Here is a 20,144-nt window from a genome sequence, read left to right as displayed (position 1 = left end):
TAATAGCTATTAAGGCACTAGGGCTTAAGACAAATGGGAAGTGTGGCCTGACAAAAGCCTCTTTTGTGAGAGTTTTAGGCCGGTTACGAGAGTAGTGGCAGCCCTGTGCTAACATGGTAACACTCTCTGCTAACCACTGCTCATTACAGCTCTGGAGGATTGTAGACAGTGGAATAACAGCATCTATGCGATGGATGGTTGTCCTGGGCTGTAAAACTGCGGGAAAACTAGTTGGATATTGGTTATTTAAGCCAGCTCCCATGGAGTCTCTGTCCAGCTGCATCTGTGCGTTGGTTTGTGATAACGCAGGCTCTCAATCGCTGAAACAATTTAGCCCCGAAAATATAACTGTCAAAACCTATTGTGGCACCTTATTATTGGACATCAACTGCTTTGTATATTAATTGAGTGAATCATACTCTTTATAGATACACAAATACAACCACAGTCAGCACTTCCACCAAATCTATGGGAAACCATGATGTACATTTGTATTATTTAGTTTTAAATTAAGAAATCACAATATAAATCGAATTGCAATATAAACCAGAAAAGCAGCACCGGACCAATGAGTGAAAATGCTGGCCGCTGATCTAGGGCGCTGTAACTAATTATATTTTATATAACTAAATAAGCAGCAATTAAATACACAAATCGAACCAACACAATTCTAAAGCAGCATGTGGACGTCATGACCAATGAACTTAATGAGCCTCAAAATATGTCCCTGTTTCTTTCAGGTCATTTGCCAGTTTGAAATACAAACTTTTGAAAAAAAGAAAAAAAACACTTCTTTGTAAAGTTGTCATTAATACTTTCTCTGCCAGCAAAGACAAATTGCTGCTATGTTCCCATCCGAATGCCTCTTCTAGACCATATTTGTTGGAATTCAAAGATAAACTTCAAATTCTTTTATAAACCCTCATCTCTTGGCCAATGAGCCAGAGAAGCAAAACATATTGTTGGATGAAGATCCAGTGAAACCTGCTGACAAACAAACAACTCATCCAGTTTGAACGATGGCAGCAGATCTTGGTTAATGATTCTGGGAACAATGAGAACACAATGGCCAAATGATGCACTAATTTAAGTCGGAGAGGACGAGTGGAAATTCATGTCATTAGTTTCTATTGAGAAATTGATCAAGTTTGGTTCACCAAGAGATTTAAAATCAACTACTCTTCAAATGGTGATAATTTCAACGAACATTTCAGCTGGTAAATGTAGTAAATGTCAAAACTATTTTTGCTGACTGAATGCGATTAGCTGCAGTCTAAAAAGAAAAAAGAAAAAAATCAAACACCGGCTCTCCCTTTACCTTGGCAATCGACGTTTGCTTGTACATTTGTGTGATCAGGCTCATGACCTCAGTGAAGGGGTTATCCGTGGTGGCGACCCCTGAACTCATTTCTTTCATCAGACGTTCCCACTGGGCAAAGCTCGTTGTAGCTTCCTGCAAAAAAGAAGAGGGCAGAGATGAAGTGTGTATGTCCTTTGTTTCATTCAACACTTTTTATCTTGTTCCTGACTGATTTTTTTCTAAGATATAAAGGGCAAAACAATTAATGGAGCAGCTGGGTGTCCTACTTTCCTTGGAATAAAAGGAAGGAGAAAAGGTAGACAGAAGAAGAGAGATGGTGAATTCCCAAGGATGCCAAGCACCCCCCTCCAACTGGACTGCTGTGTTAGGTGGGTCATGAACACCTCCCAATTATAGCCGCATTGTGACAAGCTGGGGTCGAAGATGGAGAAGCAAACGGGTCAGTACAATAAATCAAAGACGCCGAGCGCGCTCTCAAGGTGATTGGCGAGAAGTATTTAAGGCGGGAGTGTGAGAGCAGTGGGGGCTGCCTCAGAAGAAGCTAAAAGAGGACAGCTAGTATGAAACTTTGTAAATTAGCAGCAGGTGACCGGAGCAACAAATGAGCTTTAAATCAGCCAGAAAAGGCAGGCTTTGGAGGAATATCACACCGTGATTCAATCTCTGGGCAATAACAGCAGTGTGTGATAATTCAGAGAAGACTGATGAACCCTCACAAGGCAACTCTCATCCACTTTGTCATCTGAGGTTATACTGCACCTTTTCTTCACAAGTCAATCCTTCGGAATTCACACTGCAAAACAACCAAAAGTGTAAAGCCTCAGCTGAAAGCTCTTTGTGTGAAGGCGTGCTAACTGTGAACCATATGGCAAGCTGCAAGAATAAGTGGGAGTGTTTGGTCATAGGGGAAGACAACAATGGAGGAAAGGCTTATTAATGTGCGGACATTTTACACAACAGCGGTATGGGACGGGTTTTAAGCACAACAAAAAGACTGGGGTGGAACATGAAAGCGTTTCAATGTTTTCAGACATAATTAGCATTTCAGTGGATCCAAACTTAGACGAAGTCAAGGACAGAAGAATTCATAAATATCGTGGACAACAAATATGTTCCCCGCAGCACAACTGCCTCATCACCCTCTTCTTTGCAATTTTGTTTTCGTATAATGAAATGCTAAATTTAGATTAAGGGGAAAAACACACAAATGGTTTAACACTTCATCTTTGTGACAGTCACCGGACCGACACCGTCAAAGGCCCGCTGCTGGAAAAGGGCAGGAGGGGCATAAAAAGTGTCTGGCAGTGGAAGATAAAAGCCATCATTAGGGAGTAAAATGAGATGGAAGGTTGAAGCGGTGAGTGGCACTGCTCTGTTGTATACGTGCATGCACCTGAACAAAATGAGCTCTGTGGCTCAATAAAATAAAAAGCTGAATTTTATCATATATATATCACCTATCATTACGTGTTCAACCAATCGTTCTCCATGCGAGTGTTGTCAAGTTATACAAATATAGAAGTCGACCAATTAAAGCAGATGGTTTGATGAAACCTATGATATTTTTGGTCGGCAATTAATTTCGTTTCACTTGCTTCTAACTTCATTCTTGAAGTGGAAAGAAAAGCTGTGTCTGAAACCACTGAAACTGTGGTGGAGCCCTACCCACATGAAATAAAACATTTTAAAAAATGAAAAAAAAAACAAAACAATGTAATAACATTCGACAAGCTTGGGAGAGAGATTTGAATGTTGAGATTTCTGAAGTGCTCTGTGAGGACTCATTGTCCAAGTTACGATTATACTCTGTTAATGTTCGCTTACAATTAATACAATTTAAGGTTATTCATCGGCTCCATTATTCAAAAACTAGGATGAACAGGATTTTTCCAAATGTCTCTGCTATCTGTGACAAATGTAAGCAAGGAGATGGAACGCTTGCCCATTTATTCTGGTCATGTCCAAAACTTTCAACCTTCTGGTCCATTGTCTTTAATACTCTCTGTGTGGCGTATAATCAGCGTCTTGTACCAGATGGGTCTTTGGTCCTCATGCGTTGTTCTAATGATGTTAAAAAGTTACCCAATACATTCCAGCAGGCTCTGGCCTTTGCTCTGGTTGTCGCCAAGAGAGTCATCTTGCGGGACGGGAAGTCAGTTTCACCTCCGTCCTATAACATCTGGATGAACGACATGCCTTTTTCTGCAGGAGATTAGATTCTCTATAGCTGGGCAACGGACTTCGGTCATTATGAGGTTTCTTTCGAATTTTCAGTGAAAAACATGACAAAAACTGTCATGTTCATGTCAAGACCCATGATGTGTTATCAGTTTGTTTGTTTCCACTTTGTTTCAATACGTTTGATCAGAGAGATAATTTTTCTGAAAATGAAGCCGTGCTGGTGCGCCACAATAGTTTATACACGGTGGAACTGGTCGGGCACTAAAAACATTTACACTTAGAAGAGGGACACTTGACTTTTAGGAGGTGAGTTTAGTGGTCACTCTCTCTGTTGTTTGGGTTGATGAGATGAGATGAACAGGTAATATACTGAGAGGAAAAACAGCTGCAGAAGCATTTTGTAAGAAAAGAAATACAGGCGATGCCACTTTTACTTTTGCTGCCACACAAGACAAATGAGATGCAAAGCTGCTGCTTCAGCAAACTTTGGATAAAACAATGAAACGAGACATGAACTTTCACTACGAGAGTTTTCAGTGGCCTAATTGCCACCTCAATGTAGAACATTGACCATGTTTAGCCTCCAATTATGGCATGCCTTAATATTCAAGGAAAATTGGAAGTGAAGACCAGCATCATAGCACTTTCTTGTTTGGAGCCTTCGAACAGTGGCGTCACTAGCTAGCAGTATAATTAGCTGAAACAGCTCCTCTTGTGTTTCTCTCCCGGCTGCTGTTGCTGATGATATGATTCCAAATATAACAAGGGCCTGGACTTGGACGCTGCTGAGTGTACATTGTTGATGGTGGCTCCTGTGGGAGTCTGACCCGTTGCTAGCTTTGACACCTTGACCTGCAGCTGAGAGAAAAGCGCTGGAAGACGCACATGCAGGGTCAAAGCAACAGTCACGTGGACATCCTCATGCACACAGAGTGGCGTAGGAGGGAAGGAAAAGCAGCCATAACTTGGAGTGGCTAAAAGAGATTCATACACCTACACGTGAAGCATGACATTTACCCTACAGCTACACTGGTATTCTCCTTAACAATGGTAAAAAACAGAAGACCCAAATACACACAGTAGCAGAGCTGTCAGTGGATCTCAGCGTGAGCCTTATTTGATATCAAAGCAGCAATAAGCCGCTTTTACACTCTGTTGGCTGCAAATAGAAGCAACACTTATCATGTATGAAAGGAAGAGTGTGTGCAAACATCGTGCTCATGCTTCAGCATTAGAACTTGTCTGCAATGGCAAGACAAACCTGGAATTCTTGCAGCAACAAACAGCATTCTGACAGTTTTCTCAAGATATTTGTTCAGATAAAAATATGAATATATCAGCAGACTGCTCATCTAAAAACATCATTGTGTAGCAGTTCACTTATTCATTCTCTTCCCGAGCCTATCCTCAATACGAAGGGTGAGTCCACATGAGACGACCACAACTTACACAAACACTCTCACCTACAGAGATACACAGAAATACGTTTAATTATAAGTAGACGAGTACAACCCGCAACCAGAGTGATTCTAAAGACCCATACTACTATCATTTCTTCCATGCAAATCAGTCTTGGCTACAGTGAGAATGATAACAACACTGAAGATGAAGACTGGAAGTTTTTCATCAGACTCAGTAAACAGTGAGCCATGCAGCGATCACAGCCGGCCAGATTGATCTGTTGTCTGATTCAGTGCTTTCAAAACAACTTTGGTGCCACCACTCTCAATAATAAACTCACTTACGGTGACTTAAATCTGAACACTTCCCATGATGCCCTGCAGCCCAGTCAACCAATCCCCGTGGTTGATCAGTAAAATAGGGAATACTTTAAGATAAAGTATTATCTTAAACTTTATCTTCTCAAGATCGTTTCTCCTGACATCAGACCAATGAAGTTACTGGTGTTTATTGACATTGAAGAGCTCAAATGCGCTGTCTGCCATGAGGACAATACCGGCCATCTATCCAGCAGGTAGCTTTGGACTCAGCAGAGAATTGACTGGTGAGGGGAGACAGCGCATCAGAGCCCTTTAATGTTAACAAAATGCTTCTCATTTAATTGGGCTGATGTGACAAGTCCAGTAATATTGGCAGCATGATGCACATTCTGAGTTTATTTTCATCACCAGTCTCGATGCAAGAGCCCGTTTTCTAAACTTGGCCACGCGCAATTTTAAGCTAGTACACCAAATTCACAGACCTTTCTCCAACATAGACTGCAGTGCTGCTTCTAGATCAGTGAAAAAACATTATATAAAATTATGTGTCTAGTCTCACATGGAGTCATGCAGTAGCAACTGTGGCCATGCAGCCTCCTGTTTTAAAAGAGTTATGTGAAGCAAAGTCATATTCCTTTTTGTTTTCTTATTGGAGAGATATAGCCCCGGATTAATTTATGTATTTATTGTATTTGTCTGATATTTTCACTACTTGAAGATGCTTTTCTTATTGTAGTCACTCTTTCTGAACTTACTGCAAAGAGAATAGAGAGTATCATGACCAAGGACAATATAGAATAATATACTCAATGCGTTTATAAGTAAATATTTGCTTTGTGTTTTTATGGTAGGTAGATAGATCCTTGTGACTTGGTCATTTACAAGCAGCACACGAGTTGAAAAAGTCTGCCCACCCATGGTCAATACCATCACATTTGACTGTTACAAACTTAAAGTTAAATGCAAATAAATCCACTAAACACGAAAGACATGTACCTTTGCTGTCTCTTTGGGCAAGTCAAATGGAATGCGCTGCCGGACTTTGGGGGGTAGCTGAGTCAGCACCTCCGCTTTAAGACGGCGGATCATGATCTGGCTGAGTCGCTGATGCAGCTCCTCCAGGTTAGATGCTCCGCGACAGTCCCACTGTCTACGAGGCCCGAAGTACCTGAGAGAGAGCAGGGAGGACATTTGAGAAAGAAAGTTTCCTCCAAAAGTTACTCATTTGCAACAATGCTGGGGCAGAAAGGAGCAGTTAAGCACTTTTAGTTACTCCCACCTGGGAGCCGCTTGGCACTACAACCGTCTTCCATCGTTTACCACTGAGTAGCAGCCGGGGATCTTCTTTTTTTGCTTGAGGGCAGTTTACAGAGCAGGAGAGTATTTTGTCTAATGACCATAGTAACCGGTTCAGATCCCAAAACTTTCTGGCCCGTTCTCTTTTCATCATTTTTTAACAATATGGCCGAGTACACAAAGACTGGTTATCTGCCACATTGGCTGTAAGTCTGAACCACTTCACAGGGATCTGCTAGAATGATCTGTTTTCCATTTTGTTTTTTGAACTGAGCTCTCCAGAAGAATTCACTGTATTTTAAAGACAGTGGTGAAAACATTATTGCTGGTTCTCCACTCACAGTTATACATAGCACTAGATCATGCTCCAATGACTGTACATATTTGTAACACAGGACTATAGTCCCAAATACATAGTGAAAACGAGTGCCATCATTACCAGTGTGGCGCCCATCGCAACCCAGAGCCACTCACTCTGATGGACGTCCAACAAGATGTATTTGATGTGCTCATTCACACGTGTTACTGATCATAATTGGCAAGCTGCATTTATCACTTGGCTTGAGTTCGGCTCTGGCTGCAACAACAAACTGAATAGCAGCAAACTAAGACACCGCTCACCTCCTCCCCATAGACACTACACGATTCTAAAACAGAGGGAAACTTGGTATAAATTACAGCCAGCTAGCATAGACGACAGGTGGAATGACACTTTATTCACTGTAGTGTGAAGGAGTATGCAGGGATTAGGGAGTTGGTGTGAAGAAGAACAATGACCTAGGGATGATAATGTCATGTGCTTTCCCCTGGTACTTAGAAAACAAAAAAAATCACGTTGTAATGTACGCTCTGACTTGTAGTACCTCACTAGCAGAAATAATAAAACAAAAAAAGCCCCTGATGAGAGCTACAATAGGGCACTACTTGCAGGCAATGGATGGACAATTGAAAAAGCAAGATTCATTTCAACCCGGGGTGTCAAACTTGACAAACCAGAGGGTTGGGAGAAGCAAAGTATTGGTGAGGCTGAGCCACAGACCCAGGGACTGAGCGGTCTTGTGGTTTCTGCCACACATTCTTGGTCGTATAGCTCCATCTTCATCATATAATTACAGGAGCCCGCTCTACTGGTCACTTGAAGACCAATAGAACAGGCTCCTAAAGAAAGACCAACAATTGCACATTGGCCTCATATGTCCCACTATGATAAGACACAAACCTGCATTACACTCATGGTCCCAGTCCTGAATTACAAAGTAGCATGCTGGATAAATGTGTTGTAGCAATATGAGTAGCAGCATGCATTGCGGGACTGACAGGTTGTTAATGTCATTAAATCAGGCGGTCACCATCGACCATGCCAGCGTGGGTTGCATAAAGGAGAGTAAAGTGACCATCAAAGGAAAACACTGGAACCACTGAATGTGCAACAAAACTGCAAACACATCAGTAGGATGACTGAGCTTCCAAGGTAAAACTAACCATCTCACAATGGAACAGGACGATGCAGCCATGCTCAAATACGAAACCTGATGGGCCGCAAGGATGCAACCCCTGATCTACGCTGATATGGGGTGGGAGTACGTATAGTTACGCATGTGGATAACTAATTCCTGGAAACACACCTACTCATGGGGATATTTTTGCTGGTCCCTACAAGTCCAAGCTTGAAGTTGAGGATGAAAATGTCAAAATAACTAGGTCATTATAAGTGGGTTTAAGTTTGGTTCAGAGTCCTTGTTAACCCATTTGTTTTGAATGGTTACGTTTAGGGAGAGAGGCTGGGGAATGCATTATGGCAATGCGAAACCTAAAATCAGATCAAAGATATAAATATGAACAAGTTACAGGTATGTCTGTTTTGCTGTGCCCACAAGGTAAAGCCTCAATTTGAGGATGAAAACTTCAAATAACTGGGTCATGACAATTGGGTTAGAGTCTAGTTAAGAGACATGGTTAAGATTAGCCATTTGTTTTGGATAGGTCTAGGGAGAGAGTCTGGGGAAAGCATGAAAGGTGTCCATAAAGATAGTGGTGTGTGGGTGTGTGTGGGTGTGAGTGTGTGTGTGTGTGTGTGTGTGTGTGTGTGTGTGTGTGTATGAGCACAAGCATTATTTACCTGTAATGAGCATTACAATATTTCTTGGCGTAGTCAGTCCAGCTTCCAAACATCTTTGGGTAAAGAGCATCAATCTGCATGAAAAGCTGTGAAAGACACACAGAAACAGAACTTGCTTTGCATCCATTTTGGTCTCAAGCAAAACACGATGTGGACGATAGAAAAACAACTTTTTTCTTTCCTCACTTGCTCAGAATCGGGCAGCTGTTTTTCATTTCTAAACAAGGACCTGTACCTTGCAAATGTAAATGGTGTAAATAAAATGTATGAAGTCACACTGTTGTCAGAGGTTTGAGTTTAATTCTAGATTTCAATGAGATTTAAACAGCTATTTCAGAACTATGGGATTCTATGGGATCCTCACCTCCACACAGCCGTTTCTTTGTGCTAGACGGCTGCCAGATACAAACGGCAGGAATGCTGTGGTATAGCTTTGGTTACATTTGAAGAGATGACAAGTGTTTTACTGCAAACAAGTATTAATAAAAAAGGTGAGTTTGACTTAAACGATTCAAAGTATGATAAGTTAAATTATCAATTAAAAGACTTCATATTCTGTCTGTTTCCTCACATACCTTCAGCGGCGTACATGCATGGAACACTGCAGGATGTCAGCGTAATGGCATGTACACACCGCCGAGCTGTCAATTTTTGTGCGTTTGCAGCAATTTCTAAAGTAATAACTGGTAATCACCAGCAAGACAATTTGAATAAGCAGCCCCTGTGAGAGCATTATTCAAAATTCAGAACTTGTTCAACAGGAGCTTTTCCACCACCAACCCCCCCAGACTGTTGATATAATGGGTGGGTGGAAAGAGGGCACATCATGAGCGGTGCAGCATGCCCTGAGCTGTGTGCTAACTTGATGTCAGCGCCACACTGAGTAATGATGGCAGCCAGGAGACTGGCACAGAGGCAGGGACAGGCCTTATCAGGTTTGTGCTGCTGATGATAAAATGTTATATTCAGTTTCACATTCTAGTGGCAGAGGGAGAGAGAGAGATGATATCTAAAAACTAACCTCACCGCTGCAGCTGGGCGACAGCAGTGACAGGAAGGCAAGTATCACCCACACACCTTCTCAATGACACAACTTTGCAAGATTTTTTTTCTCAGTTTCCTTCCATTTCAAATTCAATTATCTGAGAGTTATTATCTTATTGTTTCATGAGCCCATAATTACAATTTGTCTGAGGCGGTAATTAACTTTGGCTCACAATGATAATCCAGGCCTTACTCCACATTGAAACCTGAACAAGAACGATGATGTCATCCAAATATAGCTGCTGCACTACATAGCCAGCGTCTCCATCGTGAACAAATTGTCCTCCAACTAATAATCTCTGAACAAACCCCCGCTTGAACAGGCGACTGACTCCATTAGCCCTTTCATATACTACTGTCATCACAATCTCTAATTGGGTCCTTTGGTATATTTATTTTAAAAAATGGAACCATTTCCCCAGTCCAAAAAAATCGCATTCCAGTTCTATTTAAAACTAATGTTATCCAGTATATTATGCAGCGGTAACATTGATTTTTCCAAATATTTTTTTTTGTTTTGTTTTGTTTAGCTGTATCTTGATTGGTAAGTTTAATTTGTGCAGCTAATTGTTAGAGTTGTCAATAGATCAACATTTTTAACCTCAATTAATCGCACTAAAGTTGTATTAACTCGCAATTAATGGCAAATGAATCACACATTTTGTATCTGTTCTAAATGTAGCAATAGGGTCAAGGCCAGAGCTCGTGATCCTTTTGTAGCTTAAAGGAAGATGTTATCAACACCAGAGTGGCCTTACTTATCGTGATGTAAAATGTTAAAGAGTAATAACATTTCTCATTATGAATAAATATAAATAGCATCCAACTAAAATAAATGCATAAATAATGAAATATCCTCTTCAATTTTGTATTTGCTCAGCTGACCATACTGCCGCCGATAAATCATCGGCCGATCTATTGGTGCAGTTTTTTGGCTGAAAAACAGTTTTTCACGGCAAACTCAATTTCTCCATTTTAATATGAACCATTTGTCTGAGCTCATTTGGATGCAGTTACCTGTGGAGATATGCAGCAGATGGGAAAAAAACGAACCTAAAACTAATTAAGAGCCAAATATTTGATGACAATCAATGGCGATAATGGAGAGAAAAACATGGAAATTGTGCATATTTGACAAAGATAATGAGAATTTTCTTCATATCAGTAGCATAATAAATAGAATAAATAAGCGAGACACTAGTTTTTTCCTTCAAGCAAGAGATTATTGAGCAAATTTGGCCGGCCACCACTCAACAGCTGAGACAGGTAGAAGGAAAAAAAAGCTGAATGAAAAAAAGATGAAATAGCCCTCCATCGCTGAAGGTTACCATGGACATACAGTCCAGCTCATTGATGCTGCATTGTTCCGTGACACCAAGGATATGCAAAGATTTCCAATTCAACAGCCATGATCAGGCTGTGATGGAATATGGCTGCAATCTACACCTCAATATAACATATATAAAAGCGATATAATAAATCATTATGGAGAGGGGAATGGCTGCCGTGCTCTCCAAACATCATTGTCCTGTGAACAGCCCTTCTCATTGTCTCTAAATTCAATAGTTTCCCCTCCTGTGTGCTTCTTTTTATTACTTGTCTCATTTATTGCAGCTCACAGTCTGCTCATATCGGGCCTGGCAAATGAAGTTTTTGCAACAAAGGTTATTGAAATAAATCCGAGGGATCCTCTAGGATAAGTGATGCCGGGGAGAATTAATTGGCATTTGGAATGTGGGATCTCAGTATCACCATGACGATCCACCTGCAGTGCCTTTATTAGAGGTTGCCAGTTTTTTGAATAAGAATTCTTATCATTTGGAGGCGGTGGATTCTGATTCTCTTCAGTGTGACTTCTTAGTCTGTAAAATGTTAAGTTCCAGACATCGGAGAGCAGGACAGAAACAAAACACGAACTTTGCAGAGATTAGCATTCTCCCCTGCAATTGGTCGCCTCCCAAATGGATGTAATTACATGTAATTACCTCCTCAGGGCGACCCAAAGCCGGGGTACCAGTGAGAAGAATGGCTCGCTTCGCTTTCTGAATAAGAGGCACCAGAATTTTGGAGCGCGCAGCATTTCTGGACTTCAGGTAATGGGACTCGTCAACAACAACCACGGCAAAATGCTGTCTCGTCAAAGCCTCCACCAGGGGTCGGGCGTCTGTAGTGAGAAGGCCATAGCCCAGCACCGTCACTTTGCTGCCACTGATGCCCCTGCACACACACAAGACAAAGAGCTGTTACAAATATCTAATCACAGCAGGAGGAAGACTAGAACGATTTACTGCTTCAGTATCAAAGGTGGAAAGACTTGGAGACAAACTAGGTTAGTCACTGTCTCTTCAATGTGAAATCAGCAACAGAAGTGCAGATGCTAATCCTGAATTCTCAATTCAAATTAATAGGAACATTGTTTTGCACTGTTGGCAGACTGCATGCAGTAGGGATGGGCAATATGGACAAAAAGGTTAACAGTTGACTTTAACTATGGACTTGTCTGGACACATTTCCTAGATGCTATTGAAGAAATATTTGAAATAATGTGAATAAATTCAGTCATATTCTGTTCTCCAAATCATTATACAAACCGTCAGTCCTTTGTCTTGTCTGATGAAAAACCTTTTCACAATTCTCTCTCCTAGAACGGTTGTTTTTCATTATTGAAGATTTCTAATACTAATTCTTTGACCGTTTTACAATTTGTTGATGGTCCCTAACAGATGCTGGGTCATAGCATTAGCGCTGCCTGTGAGAGTGTGTTTGTGAGCAGTGAAGCCTAATGTGGACGCGGAAGAGGACACCGCCGCCAATACCGGAGCGGAGGGCCGTACAAATCCAACTATATTCACCTCGGTGTTTCGCCGCGGCGCCAGCGTCCGCGTCAGGACACCTATTAGGACCACATGACCTAATAGAATAAACACAGATCCTCAGACTCAGTCGACCAGCGTCATTATCAAAGGTTCCCTGCATTAAAAATAAGTTTATAACTACAATTGTGAACCAAAGTCCACCACACTCTCCACAACTTTCACACACAGGTGTCGGCTGTCAAACGCCGCGGAGCTGGAGAGTGTGGTAGTCCACTAACTGTTCAGGTAGTCGGTGATTCAGTGATACATGAATTAAGAAACAATGATTCAATCCTTATTAATTATTTATATTTTCCTATGCTCACCTTCAAACTATGCAGGTAAACAATGATGATGCGCCTACAAGCAATCTTTCAGTGCATTATATCAGAATATTGTTGAACTAAAATGTTTTCATTCTTCGAGCTGGTTATGTTGACTCAGCTCTATTTATACGCTCGGATGCTTTCATTATCCTTCAACTTCACTCAAATTCTCATCTTTTTACATTTGAGTATTTTCGTCTTGTGAGGGAGTAAACTCCTCTCTGCACATCACAGAGGAAGTGCAAAGAGGTTGTCAATGCCTTCTGGGGAGAACGTGTCCTTGAACTGGATGTGTTAATGACTGAACAGGGAGACAAGGGGGGGAAAGTACACATCACTCCCTCGCTGTTTTGATTGATTTGTTGTTTTGAAGAACATGAATTGCTCCTCAGATTTATTTTAGGTCCGAGTGCGTGTGGGAAAGAAAACGAGGGAATGTTGACAGGTGCAAGGAAAGTGTTGGACTTCATTGAATTGAGAAGGTACAGTAGCATCTGGTTATAAGTGGGCATAGCCAAGCACACGTGTGTGTAATGCACACAGAGTTGGGTTCAGAGGTTTGCATAGCCAGGCAGAATCCACTGTTTCCTGGCTACTATCTAGAGAATATGGGTGACATCTTGAAGTCAGGTAGGACACTTTATTTTCTCAGATGGCTGCTCTTTCTTCTTGGCAAGAAGCGTCCATTTCCTGTAAATTCTTGAGCTATCTTCGATGACCTGCCAGCCTGAGATCTCCCCAGGGTGCGGTCAGGAGACTGAGATGGCCACCGCAGAACCGTCACTTTCTTCCGCTTGCCTTTGTGTTTTAGATGGCTTTGTCTAGTCAATGACCATGAGTGAGAGAATAGTTTTTTTATGTTGCCATCCTTATTCTGCGTAAAGTGGCCACAAAATGATGGATTCTGCCAGGGTATGTAAATTTATAAGCCAAACTGTATACTCTTTATTGTTTAAAGTATCTACTCACATACAAAGTTAAGTGGCACCTTGTTCTAAGGTGCACTGATCACCATTTTTTTGGCTGATACCGATTGCCAATTTTTTTGAAAGTCCCCATTGGGGGATACAATTTATTTTCTTTTTTTCTCCTCAACTAAACCGCACAAAAAGTCACTTTTTTTTCAGATTAATTACACAAACCTACGAAACAACAATATTACTTCTATTAATATTACAATATTATTAACAACACTGGGTAGAAAAAACTGCAACTTTTAAAGCAAATAAATAAACTATGAAAATGCTTAATATAAAATTAATTCCCTTAATATAAATTTAATTCCCTTTTCAGTGAACAATGAACAGATCAAACCCACAATGTAAACTTCAATTGTTAAATGCCGGCATGTTGCCTTATAACCTGACTCAACGCTCCTCTTTTCAACGACTAAATGTCCAGGGAATGAGTATCTGGGGTCCAGGTGTGCCATTAGCAGCTCCAGTCTCCTGCTGCGAACTGCAACGCGTGCGCTACTCTACATCAGTACAGTTATGTGCCCAGTTGACATTAGCAAACTCTGGCACCGGAGCGTTAACATGGTAACAAATCCGGCACAGTGGCTGAACGCTCCCTCTCTGGACCCATTTATAACAGTTGTCGGGCATTATGTACACAAATAACGGCAACTTAAGGGTTCAATACATCTGTCCAGGAGCTATAGCAACTTCTCTTCTGAGAATATTATAGGCATTTTTTACTATTCTCAAGGTCACATGCTGATGTTCCTTCCAACATGGTTCTAGATCAGTCAAGTTGCTCACACTCTTCAGGTCTCCATGAACATTGATATGCACACTGCTGCACAGTCTGTTGGAACTCGAAAATGTCCCCTATCCCTAACGTTGAGAGCTGTGGCTTTACTACCATCGTTGATATCTTCCACTTTGTTGTAAGAGAACCGGACTGGACGCTGCACAAGTGGCATCTAATGCCAGGGAAAAAAAAGTTGTTTGTTGTTGTTTGTTGTCCAAAGTGCTACAATGGAATTCCAAGAGCTCAAGAGAATGACCCATTCACTCTTCCATATTTATAATATATTTATAAAACAGCGTGTTTTCAGATTATTGCTTATTTGGAACCATTAATAGAGAAACAATAGAGAGACCAAACCAACATTCCTCAGCTACACAATCAACTTAATAAATGAATTATTTATGGGCTACTTGCATTAAAGTTCTTGACAACTTTCACAGAGAAGAGAAAAAGGAAAAAAAGACACTTTTTCTATATAATATCAGGAAAAGGAAGGTAAAGAAAAAGATGAGACCCCAAAGTTTCACACTTGTCAATGACAACTGTGATCAGCCACATAAATGTGGAAATGCAAAAAAATGAATGAGTGAAAGATTAGATGAGATATCAATTATGTGTTGGTGTAAAATGTGTGACTGAATCATAATAAAGGGTACAGATGAAATGATGACCTACATGGTGTCACTCTTGTTCTCCACCAGGTTGATGTCGCCTGGCTGCAGCTCAGGGATCCACCTTTCCAGCTCTTCTATCCAGGGATACTTTAGCGAGGAGGGCACCACCACCAGAAGTGGCCACTCCTTCCTGTATGCGTAGGCCACCGCGATCGCCTGCACCGTTTTCCCAAGGCCCATCTGGACCCAACGAATCAACACACAGTGAAAAGAGAGAAAAACAAGTCAATCGGGCGGCAGCTTTGCGGCAAATTGTGTATGACGGCTGAGCTGATGTGAGGCCCGAGAGTAATAAGGTCTCTGAATGATTCTTGCGTCAAAACTGATTAGGCACCTGAAGCTGCGGCAAAGGGTTGACAAATTAATTTGGAAGGCAGGCAGCTCAGACCCAGGTTTTTTTTTTTTTTGTTTTTTTTTTTTTTTTTTTTTAAACAGATCACTGAATGAAAGCAGTGTATTAGAATCTGAGCAGTGGTTGTATAAGCTCACCTCATCAGCAATCATACATCTGTAAGGGGAAGAGAAAAGAAAGTCATTACATTTCAACTTTGAAGTCAAATGTTGAACAATTAAACCACAACAAATAAAATACACACTCGAGGCACTTTACGATGAATTCAATGAACCATGAGGTATTTAATTAATTTGAAGGACATTGGAAAAAATGTAAAAATGATAGAAAGTTTGCAAGTAACAATCAAGTGCATACACATGTTGTGACGTACACAATATGAACACATTATATGCATTTTCAGAAAATTAAAAAACTAATAAACAATAGCAACAAAGGGGGTGGAGAGCACTTCACTTGTTTAACTTTATCACAAAAGCCAGTCTTTATTGGCAACTTTGCTTTGAACTAGTGAGAGTTAGTGTACATGCGTGATCTTTAAATACCTTTCATTGTATTCTGTCAACATGAATTCAAAGTTTCAAATGTAGTTATTATTTAGAATTGAATATTAAGTGCATAACCTGAATAAGTTTGCCTTATAGTAAAGTATATACTAATGAGGAAGACTGTTTGCAGGAAGTGTGGTTGCATATCGAACAATATGTCTGATAAAACTCAAACTAGGACGTGAGCAGAGGCTGCTTTGTCTCTCAGGTCTGATGCGATACATTTTAAGCAGCTTTAAGAAAGCCAAATGTATTTTCTTTGACAGATACATTAGCTTAGTACAATAGTGGCATGACATATTCATCAGTTGTTGAGAGTTAAGAGAAAAAAAATGACGTAGAAGGAACCTTCGCCTGTCGCTGTTCAGTGGGCTCGAGCCCATTGTCATAACCTTGCTTATTCACAATTGCTTCCAACTTCATGTCTGACCAAACAGAGCAACGGAGCAGCTCTGAACACCTCAGACACTCTCTCATTATTCTTTCCCCTCCTCTCTCCTCCCCCTTCACCGTCAGCCCCCCCCATCTCCGCCCCATTTCTCTCTTTCAGCGGAGGAACATGATTAATGTGCACCTTGCCACTGGTGGTTTTTCTAATTGCTGGCACGCAAGCCCAGTCAGCGCATTGTACACACGCACGCACGCACGCACGCACGCACACACACGTGCACGCACACAGACATACACCACAACAGGATGAGGAGTGTGCACAACAGAAAAAAGGCAAAAGTATGCATTCCATCTGCACATGTCCACGAACAGGAGATGTAAGCTCATAAATGCAAATGTGTGTAAATGAACTAAGACATGCACCGCACACTTGCGCACAAACACACAGAGACAGACACACCAAGATACACACAGACACAGGGAGGGTGGCTGGGGCAGGTGCTTGCCATTTCTCACCACATTAATCATCCTCCTTTAAATAACCTGAGTGTCGTCTTGACGGTTTGAGACCGTGTGGATGCTGCAGTGCAGTTGCCTGACGACAGTTGTCCCCACCACAGTATCTTTCTAATGTTATCTCACAAACCCACGAGTGCCCAAGTGTCAGGAAATGGGCTTCTCTACCTCACAGGCTCCCTACATGGATTTGATGGGTTTGACCTCTGTGCAGCGATGTGCTGTGTGGCCTCACGTCTCACCCCAATCTTCCGCTTCTATACAGGTTCTTTGCCAGGGCGGAATGTGCGGAGCATCTTGTTATCCCAAACACATTATGAGGTCCAAGTTTACAGTACTACGCATGAAACTTAAATATAGATTGTGACGGTTTCATGAAAGTGTGTTTGCAAACCTGGACCTGTGTTGAGCCAGAGACGTCAAAGTATGTACATGTGCGTCCACTGTGTGGTATCAAGAGTTTTAGTATTATGGAAATTTAAACACAGGCCACAAGTCTATCTGAATTACACAACACTGCAAGAGCATCTTTTTAGTCACTTGCTCAAAAACTATTCATCATAGGCTATTAGGGCTGAAGGATATCTTATTATTCGATTAGATTAGATAACCTTTATGAGTCTCACAGTGCAGAAACATGACAGAAATTAACATAACTACATCACGATATGAACCTTCAAAATATTAATTTTGCAAAATTGATCATCTCTATTACCCCCGCTCATCCTGTTTATTAAGCTGAGGCAGTCACTTTTGCACTTGCCCTGTACAGCCAAGACCAGTCAACCACAAACCTCATTTCCTGCTGGCCCTGGAACGACAACTGAACATTTGACTTTCTACATCCTTTCGTATTTTAAGTGTCTATTTTTCTGCAAAATACTTGTTTTTCACGAAAAACCACCACACAAGTCTTTGAACCATTTTACATCCTGTTTTTAAGTTCTATTCTATTGTATTTACAACACTACAATTGTTAGTTGCAGCCCTAATATACTGCACCTCAAAGTTGTATCATCTGATGCTGGGAGTTTGACAGGTGAAGTTGTTTGTTCATGCTCAATATTAAAGTATGTGTATAATCCTGAAGCATATAGGGACACTAGCGATAGAGCAATCGTTAATAGAAGGAGCACAACAGTAACACTAACACACGTCAGTTTTCTTGTTTGTCCATCAACAGTTGGGCTGATTTTAAATAATTCAAACATCATGTCACGTTTCGCTCATGCACCAGAACAGTTTCGTTCAGTCCACAAACATTCTGTCTGATGATGTCCGTTCCTGTATTGAGAGCCTTGTATTTGGAGTCTTATTCATTGAGGAATATCTTTGCAGTGTACAAGCAAGAGCTTGTGAACAGACAGAGCAACGTGAGCATCACAAGACACTACAGTCTTACAATCACAAGGCTGTTGCTTGCCATATTATTTTGAAGAAATCAGAGGCAAGGCCAGACGCATGCCATGTCACCTCGCTGTCAGACCTGTCGTAGATGTGACACAGATCTGACTTTATTTTTCACAACATAGACTCAAAGCAGCCACACATTCTAAAGAAATAGAGAGATGCTTATTGGGAAACTTCACTGGTGATATCATGTAGATCAAAGGCACTACATTCATAAAAATAAAAAGTAATCACAATAATAAACAATGGAGATGTTGAATAGGGGACCTTGAAATGAAAAATTTAGTTTGTATCGCAACACATAAACTACTCCTCACCAGCTGTCATTGTTGCAGCGGCCCATGACTCCGCCACATTACCTTTCATCAGCGTCTATAAACTCCGCCACACTCCCACACACAGGCAGGTTCAGGGCCACAGCGAATGGCACATGTGAATTGATGTTTTGATTCTGCTCGGCTGATGTTCAGGTAGTGAACAGACAGATAGGGATTTGAATATAATAAATGTGCCCACAGATGCTCCTACGCCATTTGGGTATACAACATCACAGCCGATTAGTACATCAATAAAAGCCTGCAATTTACTTATTTCCCATCTCATTCATCCGCATGTCAGCTAGCAGCAGAGACTGGGATTTCAGCATGGCAACTCCATGGTTTCATAAAACAGCTGCTTTATTATTTCCAGTACACCAATGATACCAGATACGATTTTCAAATATACTGATGGATGAGTAATACAAGAAATGCTTTTTGGAGGCATTAATGCAAAAGATATTTCAATTCACAAGCCTAATGACACAAGTTGATCATTGTTCATTCCAGACTGTGTTAGTAGGTGAAAGTGCATGTAAAAAAAATAAGGATGAAAAAGTTAAAATTTTCATTACTTATTTTCAGACAGTGAATCTTGTGTACTGAATCAATATACAGGGGTTGGAGGTGTTTCCATTATTTTGTCTAACCAGTGTAGCTAGGGTGAAGCAGTTCTTGTTTTCTCCTAAATTCCTGAAAAGAGATAATGAAACCCCCAAATTCAAAACAATTTACAAATAAATACTGCATGACAGAGATGCCATCTGCAGCTCAGGCATGATGGAAGCCCAGGTTACCTTGACTGCACTATTCTGTTCATCAGCATTGTTGGGTCTGGTGTCTCACTTCTCCCTGTTCACAATACCACTGAGAATAGATTCTCAGGGGGCCAATGAAGTGTGATGTTTACACAGTCAGTGCTGACTTTATTCAGAATCAAACTGTAAGCAACTAATTCTGATTATTATTATATTATTTCCTTTAAAAGATCAGCCAACACCACGAAAATAGACAAGCTGAGTGAATGTTTGTGTGAAAAAAAAAAAGAAATTTCAGAAAATATTTCTGCAAAAAGACAGGTCCACCCAGACGAATAGGTTGCACACCTGCTACCTGAAAGGAGATTTTCTATCATGTAGTGTTACCCAATGGACTGCTGACCAGAGACATTGTAGTAAGGCAAAGTTCCTCAATCAATACACCTGATGGGCTTTTCCTGCGCATCTCAACCACTGAACTTAACAAGGACAGAACAGAGAACTCCTGTTAGGGACACTCAAATCCTGCACACATTGATGCGTGTATGTCCATAAAAGTGA

At 41.0% G+C, this 20,144-nt stretch overlaps 1 protein-coding gene across 3 annotated transcripts in view; it reads right to left on the bottom strand.

The window, feature by feature from the left end:
* Positions 1 to 20,144, bottom strand: part of zranb3 (zinc finger, RAN-binding domain containing 3) — an 82,129-nt gene that overhangs the window by 61,069 nt on the left and 916 nt on the right. For all 3 annotated transcript variants that reach the window (XR_008413680.1, XM_053853936.1, XM_053853937.1), the window contains exons 3-8: positions 15,782 to 15,800; positions 15,294 to 15,472; positions 11,668 to 11,899; positions 8,639 to 8,724; positions 6,220 to 6,391; positions 1,319 to 1,453 (exon numbers count right to left, since the gene is read on the bottom strand). Coding sequence is in view for 2 of the 3 variants with exons in the window: in XM_053853936.1 (XP_053709911.1) it covers positions 1,319 to 1,453; positions 6,220 to 6,391; positions 8,639 to 8,724; positions 11,668 to 11,899; positions 15,294 to 15,472; positions 15,782 to 15,800 (823 nt within the window). In the remaining variant the exon portion in view is untranslated. The remainder of the gene's footprint in view (positions 1 to 1,318; positions 1,454 to 6,219; positions 6,392 to 8,638; positions 8,725 to 11,667; positions 11,900 to 15,293; positions 15,473 to 15,781; positions 15,801 to 20,144) is intronic.

Source organism: Synchiropus splendidus, chromosome 1 (assembly GCF_027744825.2).
Source record: "Synchiropus splendidus isolate RoL2022-P1 chromosome 1, RoL_Sspl_1.0, whole genome shotgun sequence".
In the NCBI taxonomy this organism is placed as follows: domain Eukaryota; kingdom Metazoa; phylum Chordata; class Actinopteri; order Syngnathiformes; family Callionymidae; genus Synchiropus; species Synchiropus splendidus.
This window is presented reverse-complemented; position numbering and strand designations above follow the sequence as displayed.